At 36.1% G+C, this 17,123-nt stretch overlaps 2 protein-coding genes across 2 annotated transcripts in view; both read right to left on the reverse strand.

Moving 5' to 3' along the window:
- Positions 1-255: 255 nt before the first annotated feature.
- Positions 256-7,588, reverse strand: LOC125254724 (kelch-like protein 10). The gene is made up of 8 exons (XM_048169496.1): positions 7,440-7,588; positions 6,798-7,290; positions 3,810-4,229; positions 3,374-3,571; positions 2,171-2,320; positions 1,295-1,411; positions 933-1,024; positions 256-813 (listed from the first exon to the last, which is right to left on the reverse strand). Exons 1-8 carry the CDS (start codon positions 7,586-7,588, stop codon positions 681-683), a joined length of 1,752 nt encoding a protein of 583 aa, XP_048025453.1. The 3' UTR covers positions 256-680.
- Positions 7,589-13,658: 6,070 nt separating this feature from the next.
- srgap1a (SLIT-ROBO Rho GTPase activating protein 1a) overlaps positions 13,659-17,123 on the reverse strand; it is a 132,131-nt gene continuing 128,666 nt past the window's right edge. The window contains 1 exon segment of the mRNA XM_048168700.1: positions 13,659-16,470. Coding sequence (XP_048024657.1) covers positions 16,084-16,470 — 387 coding nt within the window. The 3' untranslated portion in view covers positions 13,659-16,083.

Below are 17,123 nucleotides of genomic sequence, written 5' to 3' on the forward strand. Positions count from 1 at the left end.
GTGATTTGTCTCTATTTATTAATTTTATAATTTTATTTTTTATACCACACATATTGAAATTTAATGAAAGCATGCTTTTGGAGCATAAAACTGTTGCACAAACGATAGTTCAGGGAGGTTTTAAATGCATATTGCCCACAGTTGCCCTGAAGCCACCGGGTTGGCAGTGCAACCGGGCTTGGGCCCGCCATCGTTGCATGCAGCTATATTAATTATTATTATTTTCAGAAGTCAATAATGACACTGCAAAAATGATTGTAGGCTCAACTTTTTAATGTAACACAAAAGTTATATTTCCATGTGTAGATTATGCCTAAAACGCCACATAATCAATGCTTCTCACAGAGACTGTTTATGAGTTAAATCAATCATACACAATCTATAATCATAAAACAGACCAAGACACATTCACCGGCCACCCTGAAAGACCAGTAATGACAGTAAAAGTTTAATAAAGCAATAAATAGTTTACTCAGTAAACAGAATTCTCAATATTAGATGTTGGTTTGTTGAGCTGCAGAGATCCCTTGCGAGATTTGAACCCTACAGTCTTTTTAATGAACAGCACTACACCTGAGAGGAAGTTTAACATTTAGAATACAGACTCTTTTTTGAATGCATTTATTCAGGAAATATGACACTCCTTTTGTAACCAGACTGTCAGATCTGCTAGAAGAAGATCATTCACTGTCAGACTCGTCTTGTGTCTGTACGGCGTTTCGTAGGGCAGCATACTCTGCCATGTTAGGCAATCCTGATACTACACAACAACTCAGAGCACTGCGGTAAATGGTCATTTCATTTGCAACAAACCTGTGGAGAAAACAGATGCAGTGAATGCAATGAAATATAGCCTACATAATACGTATAGACTTACAGATATCTAATGTAGTCTGAAATGATCTGTGAGATTTAGTGTTTGTGGAAGTTACCATTCATCTGTCTTCTCATCGTAGGACTCTACATCACAGGTGGTGCCAATTCCATTAGAGCCTCCGACAGCAAACAACTGACCATCGACTACCTGGATTTTGAGGAAGGTAAAAGAAAAATAAATCATGTTTAACTTTACATGAATAAATCTTAGTAAGATGCAAAACTTCAATTAAACAGGGTTGAATTTTTTGACTGTTGGAATTAGGTGGATGTTTTCTTAGTCAAACACATTGATCTGTGAAGATTGCTACAATTTTATGGTGCAGTTAATTTGGATCAGATTTTTTCCACCATATTCATAAAATCATTATTGTAATGTAATTTCACCAGATGCAGATATTAATTGTCCACACCTCACCTCAATGCCAAAGTTGCTGCGTGGGTTGTACATTGCTGCAACATCACGCCAGATGTCAGTCAGCGGGTTGTAGGCCTCCACACTCCGCAAACGACTGCCACCATCATAACCACCAACCTTTAAATAAATACATTTTTTATTATGTATTCTGTGCATTTGTATGCACATGCATGCATGCTATTTACACATTTGCAACCTTTAAACTGTGATTGTTCCATATTTCTATATTTGTGTCAGGGTTAATATAAACTAAATCCATAAAAAAAAACATTCACACTGTAAAAAATAATTTTCATGATTTGTTGTCATAACATTTTTTCCTTTGTCAAATCAACTTAGATAATTAATGTAGTTCAGATAACATAATATTTTGAGTTTCTGTACATTAACCCAATTGCCTTCGTTGTAATAAATCAAATTTTTATTTTCAATAAACTTAAAATTTTAATGCAACCAGGTAACTTACTTTTTTAAGTTAAACCAACAATTCTTTTTTTACGGTGCAGTTAACTGAAATAAAATAAACTTTAACTAATTAACTTTAATAAATTATTAAAATATTTAAAAAATTTACTTATTTTAAACTTTAAACATATTTTTTAATCAATAAAAACTATATAACTAATGAAAATGACAAAACACAGCAAAATTACAAATTACATATATATATATATATATAAACTTTCACAGATTATGATATATAAAACTATGACAGAAATTACAAAAGCATACAATTACATTAATACAAATATTATTTAAAATAGAATTAAAAATATAAAATAAAACTAATCAAAAACATTAAATATCTATTCAAATATAAAAACTATAATAGTATGTCAATGATACATAACACTGATATGCGTGTTTAATACTCACAGCATACACTAGATCTCCGTAAGCGATCACACCGACACCACTGCGGCGGCTTCTCATGGGAGAAATGAGAGTCCACTGGTCTGTTTCCGGGTTATAACTCTCAGCGGAAGAGAGACACTCGATCCCAGCAAAACCACCACAGATATAAACCTGACAAACACACACAAACATAACATACATGATGTTTGTGCACAATTATCACAGATTGTTCAGAAAAAATCTGTTTACAACACTCAGTATATTTTATATAATATTCCTGTTTTCTTATTTACACTATTATCATGCTCCTTCTAACTTTACAGGAATTAAAGGGTTAGTTCACCCAAAAATGAAAATTATGTCATTAATGACTCGCCCTCATGTCGTTCCACACCCATAAGACCTCCGTTCATCTTCGGAACACAGTTTAAGATATTTTAGATTTAGTCCAAGAGCTTTCTGTCCCTCCATTGAAAATGTATGTACGGTGCACTGTCCATGTCCAGAAAGGTAATAAAACATCATCAAAGTAGTCCATGTGACATCAGTGGGTTAGTTAGAAGTTTTTGAAGCATCTAAAATACATTTTGGTCCAAAAATAACAAAAACTACGACTTTATTCAGCATTGTCTTCTCTTCCGGGTCTGTGTATATCCACAGTGACGCTGCTTCTTCTTCTTCTACGGCGGTTGGCATCCAGCTTATTGGTGCATTACCGCCCCCTTCTGCTCCGGACAGTGACGCTGATGACGTGTTATGTTGTGCGCCTGAGCTTCGTTTACAGTCTGAGGGAGACGCACGCTGTATTCAAGCTATTCTACATTGTTTGTATTTTGGTATTGCTATATTTTTTAAAATGGTGCGTAGGTGTGCATGTCGCGGATGTCCTAATCACGTCAGAGCAGAAGGGGGCGGTAATGCACCAATAAGCTGGATGCCAACCGCCATAGAAGAAGAAGCAGCAGCGTGGACTACTTTGATGATGTTTTTATTACCTTTCTGGACATGGACAGTGCACCATACCTACACTTTCAATGGAGGGACAGAAAGCTCTCGGACTAAATCTAAAATATCTTAAACTGTGTTCTGAAGATGAACGGAGGTCTTACGGGTTTGGAACGACATGAGGGTGAGACATTAATGACATCATTTTCATTTTTGGGTGAACTAACCCTTTAAGAGTCTCCAGCAAAAGAGTGTGGAGTCATGGGTGAGTGTTCTTACCCTGCCCTGCAGTGAGGTGGCGCTGGCGTCACTCCTCCGTTCATTCATGGGTGCTGTCAGTGTCCACTGCTTGGTGTTTGGATCATAACGCTCTGCTGTTTTAAGCTGTTGATATCTATCAAAACCACCAATTGCATATATGAGCCCGTCCAGAACAACCACGCTTACATAGCATCGGCGTTCATGCATGGGGGCCACCTGCAACATATCAGATACTTTACATCAGTGTCCAAACACACATCAATAGACCATCACATTGGTTCTGTCCTACCAGTTGCAAAAATTACAATGGCATTAACACAATTTTTTTAATAGTATTTGGAGAACCATTATTCAGTACTATGGTCCATGACAATATCAAAGTAAAATCTGACACCATGACTGTACAATGGTACTTTTTTTGTAAAGGAACATGTTGACCTACAACATTACTCACCTCATGAAAAGTGTGAGTGATGAGATTACATTTCCTCACGCTGTTGAAATACTCCACACCATCATAACCACCAACACAATAAACAAACTCCTCCAGGACCGCTGTACCATGATAGGCTCTGGGACGCTCATCGTCTTGAGTTACACTGACCCAGCGGTCTGCCTTCACATCATATGCCTCGATCTCATTGGTGGGATTGCTGCCGCTCCATCCTCCGACGGCCAATAGGATCTCTGAGGGCAGACGTGGGCGTGTCAGTTGATGTATGAGCTCTTGGTTGGTGGATTCATCCATGCTGAGGTCAAACATAGTCTTCATTGCATTGATGATAACTGGCTTGCAGGCTTCATTCTCCATCACCAGTGGATTGTTCTTCACATTATTGATGAAGTAGTCTGATGGGATCAACCCCAATCGAACCTGAAGCACAGTGAAGCGAGAGTTTATACTTTCAGAGCTGCTAGACTGTTGCAAGGCTGTTGCTAAGCAGTTCAAAGTTCAAAAATGAAAAATGATTCTCCAAAATTTCTTAAGATGTTAAGACTTGTGTTCTGTAAAATGTATTAAAATGTAAGGATTAGTTCACTTTAAAATGAAAATTATCCCAAGCTTTACTCACCCTCAAGCCATCCTATAGGTGTATATGACTTTCTTCTTTCTGATGAACACAATCGGAGTTATATTAATAAATATCCTGACGTATCCAAGCTATAAGTTATAAAGTAAAATATCTAGCTTCCGCCAGACCACCTTCCATATTCAACTTATGAAAAAAGCTTTTTCTGTAAGTTGAATATGAAAGGTGTAGGACGTAGCGAAAGCATTTTGAACTGGAAGAGGCGTTAAACTTTCTTTGTAAGTTGAATACAGAAGGTTGTCTGGCAGAGGCTAGATATTTTTCTAACACAAACGTATCGCTTTGCTTTAGAAGGCCTTTATTAACCCCCAAGACGTATGTTTATGATGGATGGATGGATGGATGCACTTTCTTGAGCTTCATACTCATTGGTCCCATTTACTGCCATTATAAAGCTCGGATGCGTCAGGATATTTATTAATATAACTCTGATTGTGTTCATCAGAAAGAAGAAAGTCATATACTCCTAGGATGGCTTGAGCGTGAGTAAATCTTGAGGTAATTTTCATTTTAAAGTGAACTAATACTTTAAGCGAGTTTATGCTTAAAACAAGAAAAATATCTGTCAGAGGAGGAAGAAAAATAAACTTGTTTGCCATTTGAATTAAGAATATTTTCTTACCCCATGCCAATTGTAAACTAAAACTAAAACCCTAAAATAAAATGAGAATAAACTTTAACTTAAATAAAATATTAAAAAACAAACTAATTGTCAAGACACCATTTCTCATTTTCATTTAGTCTGACGTATACTAAAATAACTAAAACTGAAATAAAATTAGATACAAATTAATTAAACAAAAAAATATGTGGTAACACTTTACTTGAAGGGGTGTGCATAAGACTGACATGACACCTTCATAATCATGACATGACACGTGTCATGAATATGAAGGAGGTTTTATGAATGTTTATGACAACTGTCATTAAGTGTCATTCGCTCAGTTATGTCATTTTTAATGCAAAGATGACATTGTTTGAGATGTCCGAGTTATGACAACTTGACATAAACCAATACATCATAACCTGTCAGTGTCTTTGTCATGACAATTTGACATTATTTAGCTTTATGGGTTAACATTACATTAAACTGTCATGTAGTTGGTTTTGACATGAGGCCATTATAATAGTGTCATAAATATGTATCTTGAGCTCAAGTACAGTGGTACAAATTGAACTTGTCATTAAAATGTCATTAAGTGACAATACTCTGACAAATAATTTTATAACAGCGTCATGACTATTTTTCATTTCATGTTTTTTTTTTTTGTTGTTGTTGTTTTAAGTTTCCACCAACAGAAGGTCAGATAATAGACAATTTCAAATTTCTTAAAAAAGATGACACTGTTATAAAATAATGGTAACACTTTATTTTAGAGTCTTTTAACTAGTTCCTTATTACTATTAGCATTCATATGGCTAAAATATTGGCTATTTATTAGTACTTATAAAGCACATATTAATGCATTTATTCTGCATGATCTTATTCTACATTCTTAATCCTACCCAATACCTAAACCTAACAATTAACTATAATAAGCAGTAAATTAAGAGTTTATTGAGGGAAAATTCATAGTTAATCATTTATATATGTGTTCCCTATACTGAAATGTTACCAAAATAATGTAATGTAATGTTAACCCATAAAGCTAAGTAGTTTTTTAAGTTTGATAATTAATCTGCTATGTCATGTTTATGACAGGTTATGATGTTTTGCTAATGTCAAGTTGTCATGACAAAGACACTGACAGGTTATGATGTATTGGTTTATGTCAAGTTGTCGTAACAAAGACATCTCAAACAATGTCATCTTTGCATTAAAAATGACATAATTGAGCGAATGACACTTAATGACAGTTGTTATAAACATGCATAAAACCTCCTTCATATTCATGACACGTGTCATGTCAAGATTATGAAGGTGTCATGTCAGTCTTATGCACACCCCTTCAAGTAAAGTGTTACCAAATATGTTAACACTTTAGTATGGGGAACAATTCTCACTTTTAACTGGTTGCTTATTAGCATGCATTTTAGCTGTCTATTAGTACTTATAAAGCACATATTAATGCCTTATTACCTTATTCTACATCCCAAAATCCTACCCTATACCTAAACTTAAACACTACAACAACTACCTTACTAACTATTATTAAGCAGTAAATTAAGAGTTTATTGAGGCAAAAGTTGTAGTTAATAGAGAGTATGTGTTCCCCATACCAAAGTGATACCAAATTAATATAAATGACAAAACAACAAAACAAAATTTCTACAATTTATAGCAGAAAATGTATCTTGATTACAGAGTTATTTGAAATTTGTAATGTAAACAAGACAAAACTCTGTTTTACCTTTGGCAGAAGCACGGCAATGGTTTGCTTCCTGTTTTCAGGTGTGTAATTAATCCATTGGAGGACTGCTTCAAAAACCACCTTCTCCTGTTTAACGTTCAGCTCATCCTTTCCGATGATTTCTTCAAGTTGTTCCAGCGAGAGCTCCAGGAACTCCTCAGGTTCGAGCAGAACCTCCTCAAAGTTCTGCAGGATGTAGTGCATTGCTTTATGGTGGAGCTTTGAGCAGGAAAAAAAGTCTTCTGTAAACCTCCAGATGCCCATGCAGTTCTCTGGGCATAAATTTTCCTCCAGGAACTGGCAGCAAGCATCAACAAGACCCCACACCAAAAACTGATCAGCCGCTACCAAGACCTCTGTCACATTTTCTTCTGTAATGTGTGCAGCTCCCGTGTATGCGAAGTGAATGATCTGAGACAGGGAGTCTTGGGACATTCCTGGAATTTCATAAAATTGTTTTTTTGTGCTGCTCCAGTTGTTGGAGAAAAGAACCCTTTGAACAAAATTCATTTTCATGCATTTATATATTTGGACCGCTTAGGCAATTTCAACAATATGATGCTGGCAGTGGAAATTATGTATGTAATTATAATTATTTATTGGTAATTTGCACACAATTGCAGTTCAAATGCTTCTCCTCACCTAAAGTAAGGGCTGAAGGCAGACAAGATGATCTTGTGCGCTCGAAATTCTGCGCCATCTGCCCTGATGATCACGTCAGTGTGTTCGCCCTGGAAACGTTCTTCATCAAACAAATTAAACGCTGTTTCTCTAATGTTAGTGTACTCCATGTTCTCTCTGGTGTTGGTCTTTAAATGTATTTCGTCTTCTCACCTCAAAACTCTGATCAAAGTAATCTCAGGTTTGTGTCTTTGTGGCGACCCAATGCTTAGCAGAGTTCTAGAATGTCTTTGTGACATCATAGTTGCAGAGCTTGAATATCAGTTTGTGTTGGCTACATAATTATCATGGAGTTTGGTTTTATCAATTCTTTTTGCATGAAACATTTTCACAGTCACAAAGATATTAAAATTCATCTAATAAATTATTTTATTGCTCAGTGACCTATAAAGCATGGGATAATTATTCATTTGAATATGCAATCACCATTTTGATTGCACAAAACACACACAATTTTTGACAGCAGGAGTTTTCTTGCATAGTATGACCCCAAACAAGTTTAACAGAGGCCTGTATGAAGAGGTCACACAAGGTCACACATAAATAATCATTTTCAATCAGTATCTAGGGCATGCTGTAGTCCAGATTCAAATGTTAAAATGTTTAAATTTGAAAATAAATAGCCTATTATGTTTCTAAGTATTTAGTGCTGAGATGAACAGATTAGCAATTGCTTTGTTTATGGGGTTACCGGGGTAACGGCTGCATTTCTGCTGTTATTTCTGCTGTGTCATTTTCATTCAGTGCGTCTCCTTCACTCGTTCCGAAGGAAGGAAAGATACAGTGAGTCACCTGATATGGACCAGAGTGAATTTGGAGGACATTACAGCTATTCTGTGTGAAATATAGGGGTTAACAGATTTCGGTGACCTTTAAAACAGCTTTGTTACAGCCATTCTGTGTGAAATTGTCATTATTAGGACCTGAGCATATTTAGCTCTGTGGTGCACCCTTTTATATGGTTGTATTTGTAGAGCACCCCTTTTCACTTACAGTAACCAAACTTCATACAGTTATAGATCTCATCGCATACTCTAAGTCATACACCAGCCCAACAGGAAGTTGGCTATTATGAGTTGTTTGAAAAATGCATTCTCTGGAATTTTATAGACCTTATTTACCAGAGAAACAAGCGCGCCGCCATCTTTATAAAATTGTCTTTGAACTTCCGTTTTGCAGTAGCTCTGTACATTTCTATGGCATCGCTATCAAAGAATAATTAGTTGGTTAAGTGGATTTACTTGTTGTAGAGTTAATGAAAGTTATCATGAGCATTGTTATGTTAAAAGCAGATGTCTTAACAAATGTCAGTAGATCGGAAAGATTTTAAAACGAGCAGTTCATTCATAAATGTAATATCGCTGTGGAAATACAAACCGGAAGTCAAAAGACAACGAGCGCAACGCTGAAAAGGGGCGGGGCTACATAAGGTCTATATACTTCTCCTAAAGCCGCACACACACTTAACGATTGTAAGGCTGATTATGAATGTAAATTGATACTTATGACTGATCACGCTCAAACGCGTCCAGTCAGAGCCAGTTGCGTTCGAGCCGGGGACACACCTAACGATTAGCTGAAACATTCTAAGACTGAACTGAACACACATACCGATTGTTTCCTTCGACTGGAGCCGATTTATATACTCACACATGGAATTTGAACACCGACTGTAATTGCAGACTGAAGCCGCACACACACTTAACGATTACACACTAAGGCCGATTATGAATGTAAATTGATACTTATGACTGATCGCGCTCAAACGCGTCCAGTCAGAGCCAGTCGGTGTTCAAATTCCATGTGTGAGTATATAAATCGGCTCCAGTCGAAGGAAACAATCGGTATGTGTGTTCAGTTCAGTCTTAGAATGTTTCAGCTAATCGTTAGGTGTGTCCCCGGCTAAGGGAATTCGTCCGATCGCAAGCAAACCCAGTCAGCAAGAAGTCAACTCATTGAGGATGCTAAATTGTGAAGGGATATTAGATATCTCAAACGGTGTTGCCATGTTGGGGGATTAAAATAATAAGGAAAAGGGTAACAGGAAGAGTCTCATATCTTCTAAACAATATATTATACACCATTTATTTCTATATAAAATAATACAAATATTAGAAATAAACATTTTATTTTACCTTTTTCAAGTAAAGCAGTATGAGTAAGTTAAAATATTTAACATTTAATTAACATTTAATATTTAGTGTAACCACTAGATGACAGCATAGGTATTTTTTAGCAAGGTTGAGAAAATTCTTTTTGCTGAAAACATAATGTTGAAACTGATAAAAATTGTTCAGACATAATCCTTTTATCAGGGACTGCATTTGGATATATGTTTAGACATGATCAAAAACAACTTTCTGTCACAGTTTAGATTTAATTTTTGTTTTTGTTTAAATTGTGTCATGGTTTGCAGGTCTCTGTGTTCATTTAGCTTGTCTTGCTCAGCACACCTGAAGCTCATCAGTTCTGCCTTTATGTGGTGTGTTTGCTCTTGCCTTTTGTCAGATCATTGGTGCTCATGCCTGCTGTTTTTCCTGTTTTGTTTTGTTCCAGTTCCCTGTGCCATTTGTCAGCAGACGACACTCAGCCCATTGCATTCTCCTCGCTTCCAAGGCGTGCCATTCACCATCTTCTACCCACGACTCTGACCATTTTGCTTAAATATTTCTCTGTTTCTAAATAAACTGCAGGATCCCGAGTTATTTTCTGACAAAATGTAAAAAGTTTCTGGCTTAACTGCTTGGTAAAACATTTACAACTGATCCTTAGATCCCTGTGTGTTTGTGTGAGTCTATTTTACACACTTGATAATTTAGAGTTTAACCCTTTCATTTAAATTCTGCCTGTATTACAGGATAAGAAATCTCTTAGTGTTTTTCTCTGTTTGAATGAAAAAAAAAAAGGTAACACTTTACTTGAAGGGGTGTGCATAAGACTGACATGACACCTTCATAATCTTGACATGACACGTGTCATGAATATGAAGGAGGTTTTATGCATGTTTATGACAACTGTCATTAAGTGTCATTCGCTCAATTATGTCATTTTTTTAATGCAAAGATGACATTGTTTGAGATGTCTTTGTTACGACAACTTGACATAAACCAATACATCATAACCTGTCAGTGTCTTTGTCATGACAACTTGACATTAGCAAAACATCATAACCTGTCATAAACATGACATAACAGATTAATTATCAAACTTAAAAAACTACTTAGCTTTATGGGTTAACATTACATTACATTATTTTGGTAACACTTCAGTATAGGGAACACATATATAAACGATTAACTATGACTTTTCCCTCAATAAACTCTTAATTTACTGCTTATTATAGTTAATTGTTAGGTTTAGGTATTGGGTAGGATTAAGAATGTAGAATAAGATCATGCAGAATAAGGCATTAATATGTGCTTTATAAGTACTAATAAATAGCCAATATTTTAGCCATATGAATGCTAATAGTAATAAGGCAACTAGTTAAAAGACCCTAAAATAAAGTGTTACCATTATTTTATAACAGTGTCATCTTTTTTTATGAAATTTGAAATTGTCTATTATCTGACCTTCTGTTGGAGGAAACGTAAAAAAACAAAACAAAAAAAAAAACATGAAATGAAAAATAGTCATGACGCTGTTATAAAATTATTTGTCAGAGTTATTGTCACTTAATGACATTTTAATGACAAGTTCAATTTGTACCACTGTACTTGAGCTCAAGATACATATTCATGACACTATTATAATGGCCTCATGACAGCCATTGTCAAAACCAACCACATGACAGTTTAATGCAATGTTAACCCATAAAGCTAAATGATGTCAAGTTGTCATGACAAAGACACTGACAGGTTATGATGTATTGGTTTATGTCAAGTTGTCATAACTCGGACATCTCAAACAATGTCATCTTTGCATTAAAAATGACATAATTGAGCGAATGACACTTAATGACAGTTGTCATAAACATTCATAAAACCTCCTTCATATTCATGACATGTGTCATGTCAAGATTATGAAGGTGTCATGTCAGTCTTATGCACACCCCTTCAAGTAGTGTTACCAAAAAAAAAAAAAAAAAAAAAAAAAAAAAAAAATGGAACCAGTTCATTAATAGTGCACTTAAAACATAGTTTTATATAATTAGTTTAAATGTAGGTTAATAAAAATGTAAAACATAATTTAACATAAATACATCTGGTATTTGGTACATTATTGCTAGTTTAGAGTTTAACCCTTTCATTTCGGTCAGCAGTTGCCTACATTACAGGATATCAGTTTGAATAACAAAATAAATGCATAACCAGTTCATTTATAGTCCCTTGACAAAATAGTTGTATATAATTAGTTCATTTATTAGGTTAATAAAATATAAAATAACCTTAACACAAATACTTCTAGAAGTACAACATTTTGAGATGCAAAATAATAAATTTACATTTACTTGAAGCTGACCTATGACATCATGTCACATGCAGTTTTTCTAAATTTAAATGATCTCATGGATGTGGCTGTTGTGGTTCACGGTCATAGTGGCACCAGCTGGCTGCAGTAATTGTGGTGTATTCAAATGACTTTTACAAAGTCTTTTTACATTTTCTCGCTTTAAATACATATTGCCCATCATGCACAGTTGCCCTGAAGCTACCGGGGTGGTGGTGGTGCCGGGGCTTGGGCCCGTCATTGCCGCTTGCAGCTATATTTTTGTTTTTTTTGGCGCACCAAAAATATTCTCGTCACTTTATAATATTAATATTGAACCACTGTACTCACATGAACTGATTTAAATATGTTTTTAGTACATTAATGGATCCTGAGAGAGGAAGTGTTATTGCTGGCTATGCAGGCCTCACTGAGCCATCAGATTTCAACTAAAATATCTCAATTTGTGTTCCGAAGATGAACGAAGGTCTTACGGGTGTAAAACGGCATGAGGGTGAGTAAGAAATGACATTATTTTCATTTTTGGGTGAACTAACTCTTTAAAGTCCCCATGAACCGGAAGTTGCAAACAACTTTTCTCCAGTGTTGTGACGTATTTCCAAATGAAACAGAATATTGAATAGAGGGCAGAGTTTTACACTGTAAAAAACGACCGTGATTTTAACAGTAAAAGACTGTTTAACGGTGAAAAACTGTTAATTGGTTTACAGAAAGTTCCCGTACTATATATGGTGAATAACTGTAATAGATCTAACGGTACATTTAATGTAATTTTATGGTAAAATACCGTTAAATTCACAGTTTTTGGAAGTGAAAATAACAATTCTCATCACCACTGTGTTTGGTGATTGTCAGTGTATTATAAAGGTGCAAAACAGATATTAGTACTTCATTAGGTTTGTAAATTAACATTAATATCAGTTAATGAAATATGTTATTTTACCGTAAATTTAACAGATTTTTTTTTTTTACGTTGCTACCGTATTTTTTACGGTAAAATTCTGGCAACCACAGCTGCCGGTTTTTTACCGTAAATTTTACTGGGATTTTTTTTACAGTGTACTTTAGCGCTCCTCCTCTCCATCTCTCGCTCATAGCAGACTAACGGTTGCAGGGGAGTGGTTTAAACGTTTTCAACTCAAGCCGTCAAACTGATTTCATTAGAGAAGGGGTACTGTTGCAGAGGGGAGGAGCATTTTCAGATTTTGATTAAATATTACGAAGCCAATCCATTTTTTTTTTTTGTGTGCACTCACTTCGCACGGATTAATTGTTCACCACAAAACTAGCAATTTGAGATAAACAAAATAAATAAGGTCAATTTTGATTTCATGTGTACTTTAATGCCATCCCTCATCATTGTTTAATGCTAATCTTTTGCTGATTATTCCACTTATAAATGATAATATTGTTAATGTTAGGTAATTAATTACAATAAAATGTTAACAGAAGAAGCTTGTTTCCTGTGCAAGAAAATAGTGTAAGAAAACAAAAGTTTGTTTATGATTAGCATGAAATGAAAACATGAATAAATTATGAATAAATTATTAAGACTACTGAACTGGTGAATGCTATGGTGCATCTTCAATAAGGGTTAAAGAAGCTATAACAAAGTTGTTTGGAACAACCATGTTTGACCAGATCTTGTTTTTCAAAATGCTCAGACATTCTTCCTCATTAACAATGACAAATTGGTTTTTACACAGCTCAAGATAAAGAGAAAGCATCACGTTGTGAAGACTTCACCATGTGCATTTATTAATGTGTCATCACATACAAACTTATACTTTAAGAAAACACAGTCTGAGGAGGAAGAGGAGATACAAGCCAACACCTCAGTGAACTGACCAAACTATATTCTTTATTAGAAAGACTGAGCGGTCCTTCAAAAGCTCTACAACTTGTTAGGATGTTACATGCCAAATATACAGTCTTACATAAAAGTGCAATGTCACAATGGCTAAGCAGTATGTTTACTATTTGATCATTCTTACAACTTAATAAACAGAACAACGTTAGTAATAATTTATTTACTGTAATCCCTAGCAACTCGGTATACTGAATCTGAAATAAGAATGCCACGGCACAGAGGACATTTGTATGAAGTTCCTCTAAAACAGTTTTTAAAGGCACTTTCACAAGTACATAGTACAGAAATGTACATGGACACACTGATAAAACAGCAATTAAGTACATACAGAGATTTTGCTACTTTGTGTGTAGTTTTGCAGGGAGAACATTTCTCAAGGCTTAGCTGAGAGACATAAGATCTCAAATATCAACGTAATGTACACTCTTAAAAAATAAAAGAAAATAAAAAACACTTTGTTATCACTTGTAATATCACTCAATATAAATTGGTAATCAAAAGGCTTTAGTATGTTTCTTATAATTACATGTTTGAAAACAGGCATTGCTTATATTTTTCTTAAAGTTTGTCCCCTTAGTTCAGCGATGGGCAATTTCTTAACATCATCCAAACACATTTCATAGCATATTCTACCTAAATATGAGTAAACTCTTGTATAATTATCAGTGAATACAGTACAAGTACACACACTAAACTACTGTCAAACTGTCATAATAATGTGAATGTTGATGCACAGATTGAGAACATCAGATTGATATACTGAATACGAAATCCCAGATTTTTCATTTTGGAGTGCAAATACACTGGAGTGACTGATGCTATACATATTTATTTGTCTTTGGGTATGTCATGTGACTGACTTCATTTGGGTGTGGTGCTGTATGTGACATTATTACTAAGGGTTAATGGACCTCTAGCACACAAAAGAAACAGCACTATCCCACGAAAGTACTGCAGTAACAGTCTCTGAGTCCATGGCTATTGGCATCATTCCCTTGTTTTGTGAAACAACAAGAAATATTGCCTCAAAAGTTTCTAGAAAAGTACTTGCATATGACAACTAAAAGGATTATCGTTCATGCTTATAGGATAGAACCCAGCCGAGCGTTTTAGACAGCTAAGCAGACAAAGAAATGATTCTCGTAGCCTATCCGCATCAAACTCTAAGCAGCACTTGAAGAACTTTACTTTTTTTTGGCAGCTAGACTTTACTATTCACAGATTACCTCTAATTAAGCAGATAGATACTAAAAAAATATTGTTTATATTGAGCTGTTGTTCCAAATTGACCTGGGAGGAAGTAATGTACGTAAAAGACACACACACACACACACAAAAAAAAAGGTTTAGTGGATGTACATTTATATACACGATGTATATTTCTTTCATTCTAAATAAGAAAATGAGTGAAGTACTTAAAAAAAACAACAAAAAAAAACAAGAAAAATGTTACTCCAACGTAAGCGGATGTGGTTTACGCAAACTCCCTGGCCATATATTCAAATATTACTATCAAAAATATAATATTCAAAGCAAAGCCTTACTGATTCAACTTGGAATCGCTCAACATCAACAGCCAATCGGGATGGGCAAAAGATGTGACATCACATGCCCTTATATGGCAGTGCGTTTCCAACATCAACATTCCACACATCATCACTTCAAAGAGTCCTGACTAGAAAACACTCTGAGATGTAAAGACATTTCCCACAATCCTTATGCTGTAAACAGAGAAACCAAAGACCCTGCTTAGTTTCTGTAGTATTCACATTTAATTTTTCTAGTGGATGTAAACTACTGATATATAAAAAGTCGCCCTAACAACATAGGAAGCTGTAGTGATTTGTTGCTTTCCTTAATATCATTTTCAGAACTCCTTAATCTATTCACACAGAGTATTGCAGAAAAAATAAGGTGTCGGACAAGTTTTTGGATACACATAAACAGCTTTCTGTTAGTTGCAGGTGTCTTTTAAATATATTTAAGAGTGTCCGTTTAGTAAACACCTGTTTAACTAACTACTCTTCTGAACCATGCTTAGTCACCGATGTTATTCTAGTTTATTAATAAACCCTACAATAGTGTTGGCATTCTATACACACACTGTTAAAAACTACCGCCTCATTAATGCTGACCATTTCTAGTATCTTTAGTTAGCTATATTTGCTTTAGTTCACTCTTTAAAGCGAATTAAAATGTTCAATGGCATTAAAATCCACTAGCTGCGGTGGTCCTAATCTTACATTGAATCCTCTCTGTCGCTCTGAATGTATCTCCCACAGTTAATCACATGGTGCAGGATTTGTCCAGTGGATCCTGTGGAGGGGGCGCCGGATGCTGTGCCGCTCCCGTCTTGGGTATCGCCACCATGGGTTTGGGGCGCAGGGCGGGGGGCTTGAGCTGCACTCCCATGCGCGGGGCCACAGCGGGTTTGAAGGTGCTCATGGTATCGCTAGAGGAGCTGGTGCTACGGCGCATGGGAGGCTCCGTGGCGGCGGGCCGCAACAGGAGGCCGTGGAGTTGACTGAGGGACTCGGTGGAGCTGGCCGGTGTGGGAGCGTTCTTCATCTGCTCCAGGGTGTCCAGCACCACGTCAGGAGCGTGTTTAGCAGAACTCTGCCGCTCCAACTCCTTCAGCTCATTCAGAGCAGTGTTCATCGTCTCCTCTATGTCCTACAGGAGAGAGACAGAGAATTAGAGTGTGAAGGTGGCCAAAATTATAATAATAATAGGGATGCACCGATACAGGTATCGGTATTGCGCCCGATACCAAGCTCATGTACTTGTACTTGTATAAATACCCCCGTTAACTCACGTGACGTAACTGACAGAATTGTCCGTGCACAGAGACACCGGCGGCAGCAGTAGAAACAATGTTCAGCCTCAGAGGTGTGGAAATACTTCAAAATTAATGATGACAACCCACATATTGCGAACTGCATGCAAATCGCGCTGAATGACACAGACCAGAAGCGCTCTCTCTTTCTTTTTCTTGTACGCGATCCCAGTTCTCTCAGACAGCGCGCGATCAGTTCTCCTTGCGCCTGAATGGTCAAATGCACAAATAGTTGTCAAAATGTCCATCGTGTGGCAGTATCTCACGTAAATTGTTGGTTATGGCTTAAGTGGACGTAAACAGGTGGCTGAAAACAGGATGTGTGTGAGTATATCAAAGCCACTGGAAGGCAAGCCTGCAACCTTTGGCCAAAAAGCGTAACGGCTAATGCTAACGCTCCGCCTCCCGCGGTACGCAGGGAATGAGACCGGAGGCTGTTTTTTGAATGGAAGTCAATGGATGAGAGGCTTCACTATACTGATTAAACAGC

Source organism: Megalobrama amblycephala, linkage group LG19 (assembly GCF_018812025.1).
Source record: "Megalobrama amblycephala isolate DHTTF-2021 linkage group LG19, ASM1881202v1, whole genome shotgun sequence".
NCBI lineage: Eukaryota > Metazoa > Chordata > Actinopteri > Cypriniformes > Xenocyprididae > Megalobrama > Megalobrama amblycephala.

Bases quoted from the DNA above. Each gene is read 5' to 3' on its own strand.
- LOC125254724 (XM_048169496.1), bottom strand. From the start codon at position 7,588: ATGGAGTACACTAACATTAGAGAAACAGCGTTTAATTTGTTTGATGAA. The intron at 4,230-6,797 runs GTAAAACAGAGT...ACTGTGCTTCAG, and splicing joins TTGCCGTGCTTCTGCCAAAG to GTTCGATTGGGGTTGATCCC. The intron at 814-932 runs GTAACTTCCACA...TTTTCTCCACAG, and splicing joins GATGAGAAGACAGATGAATG to GTTTGTTGCAAATGAAATGA.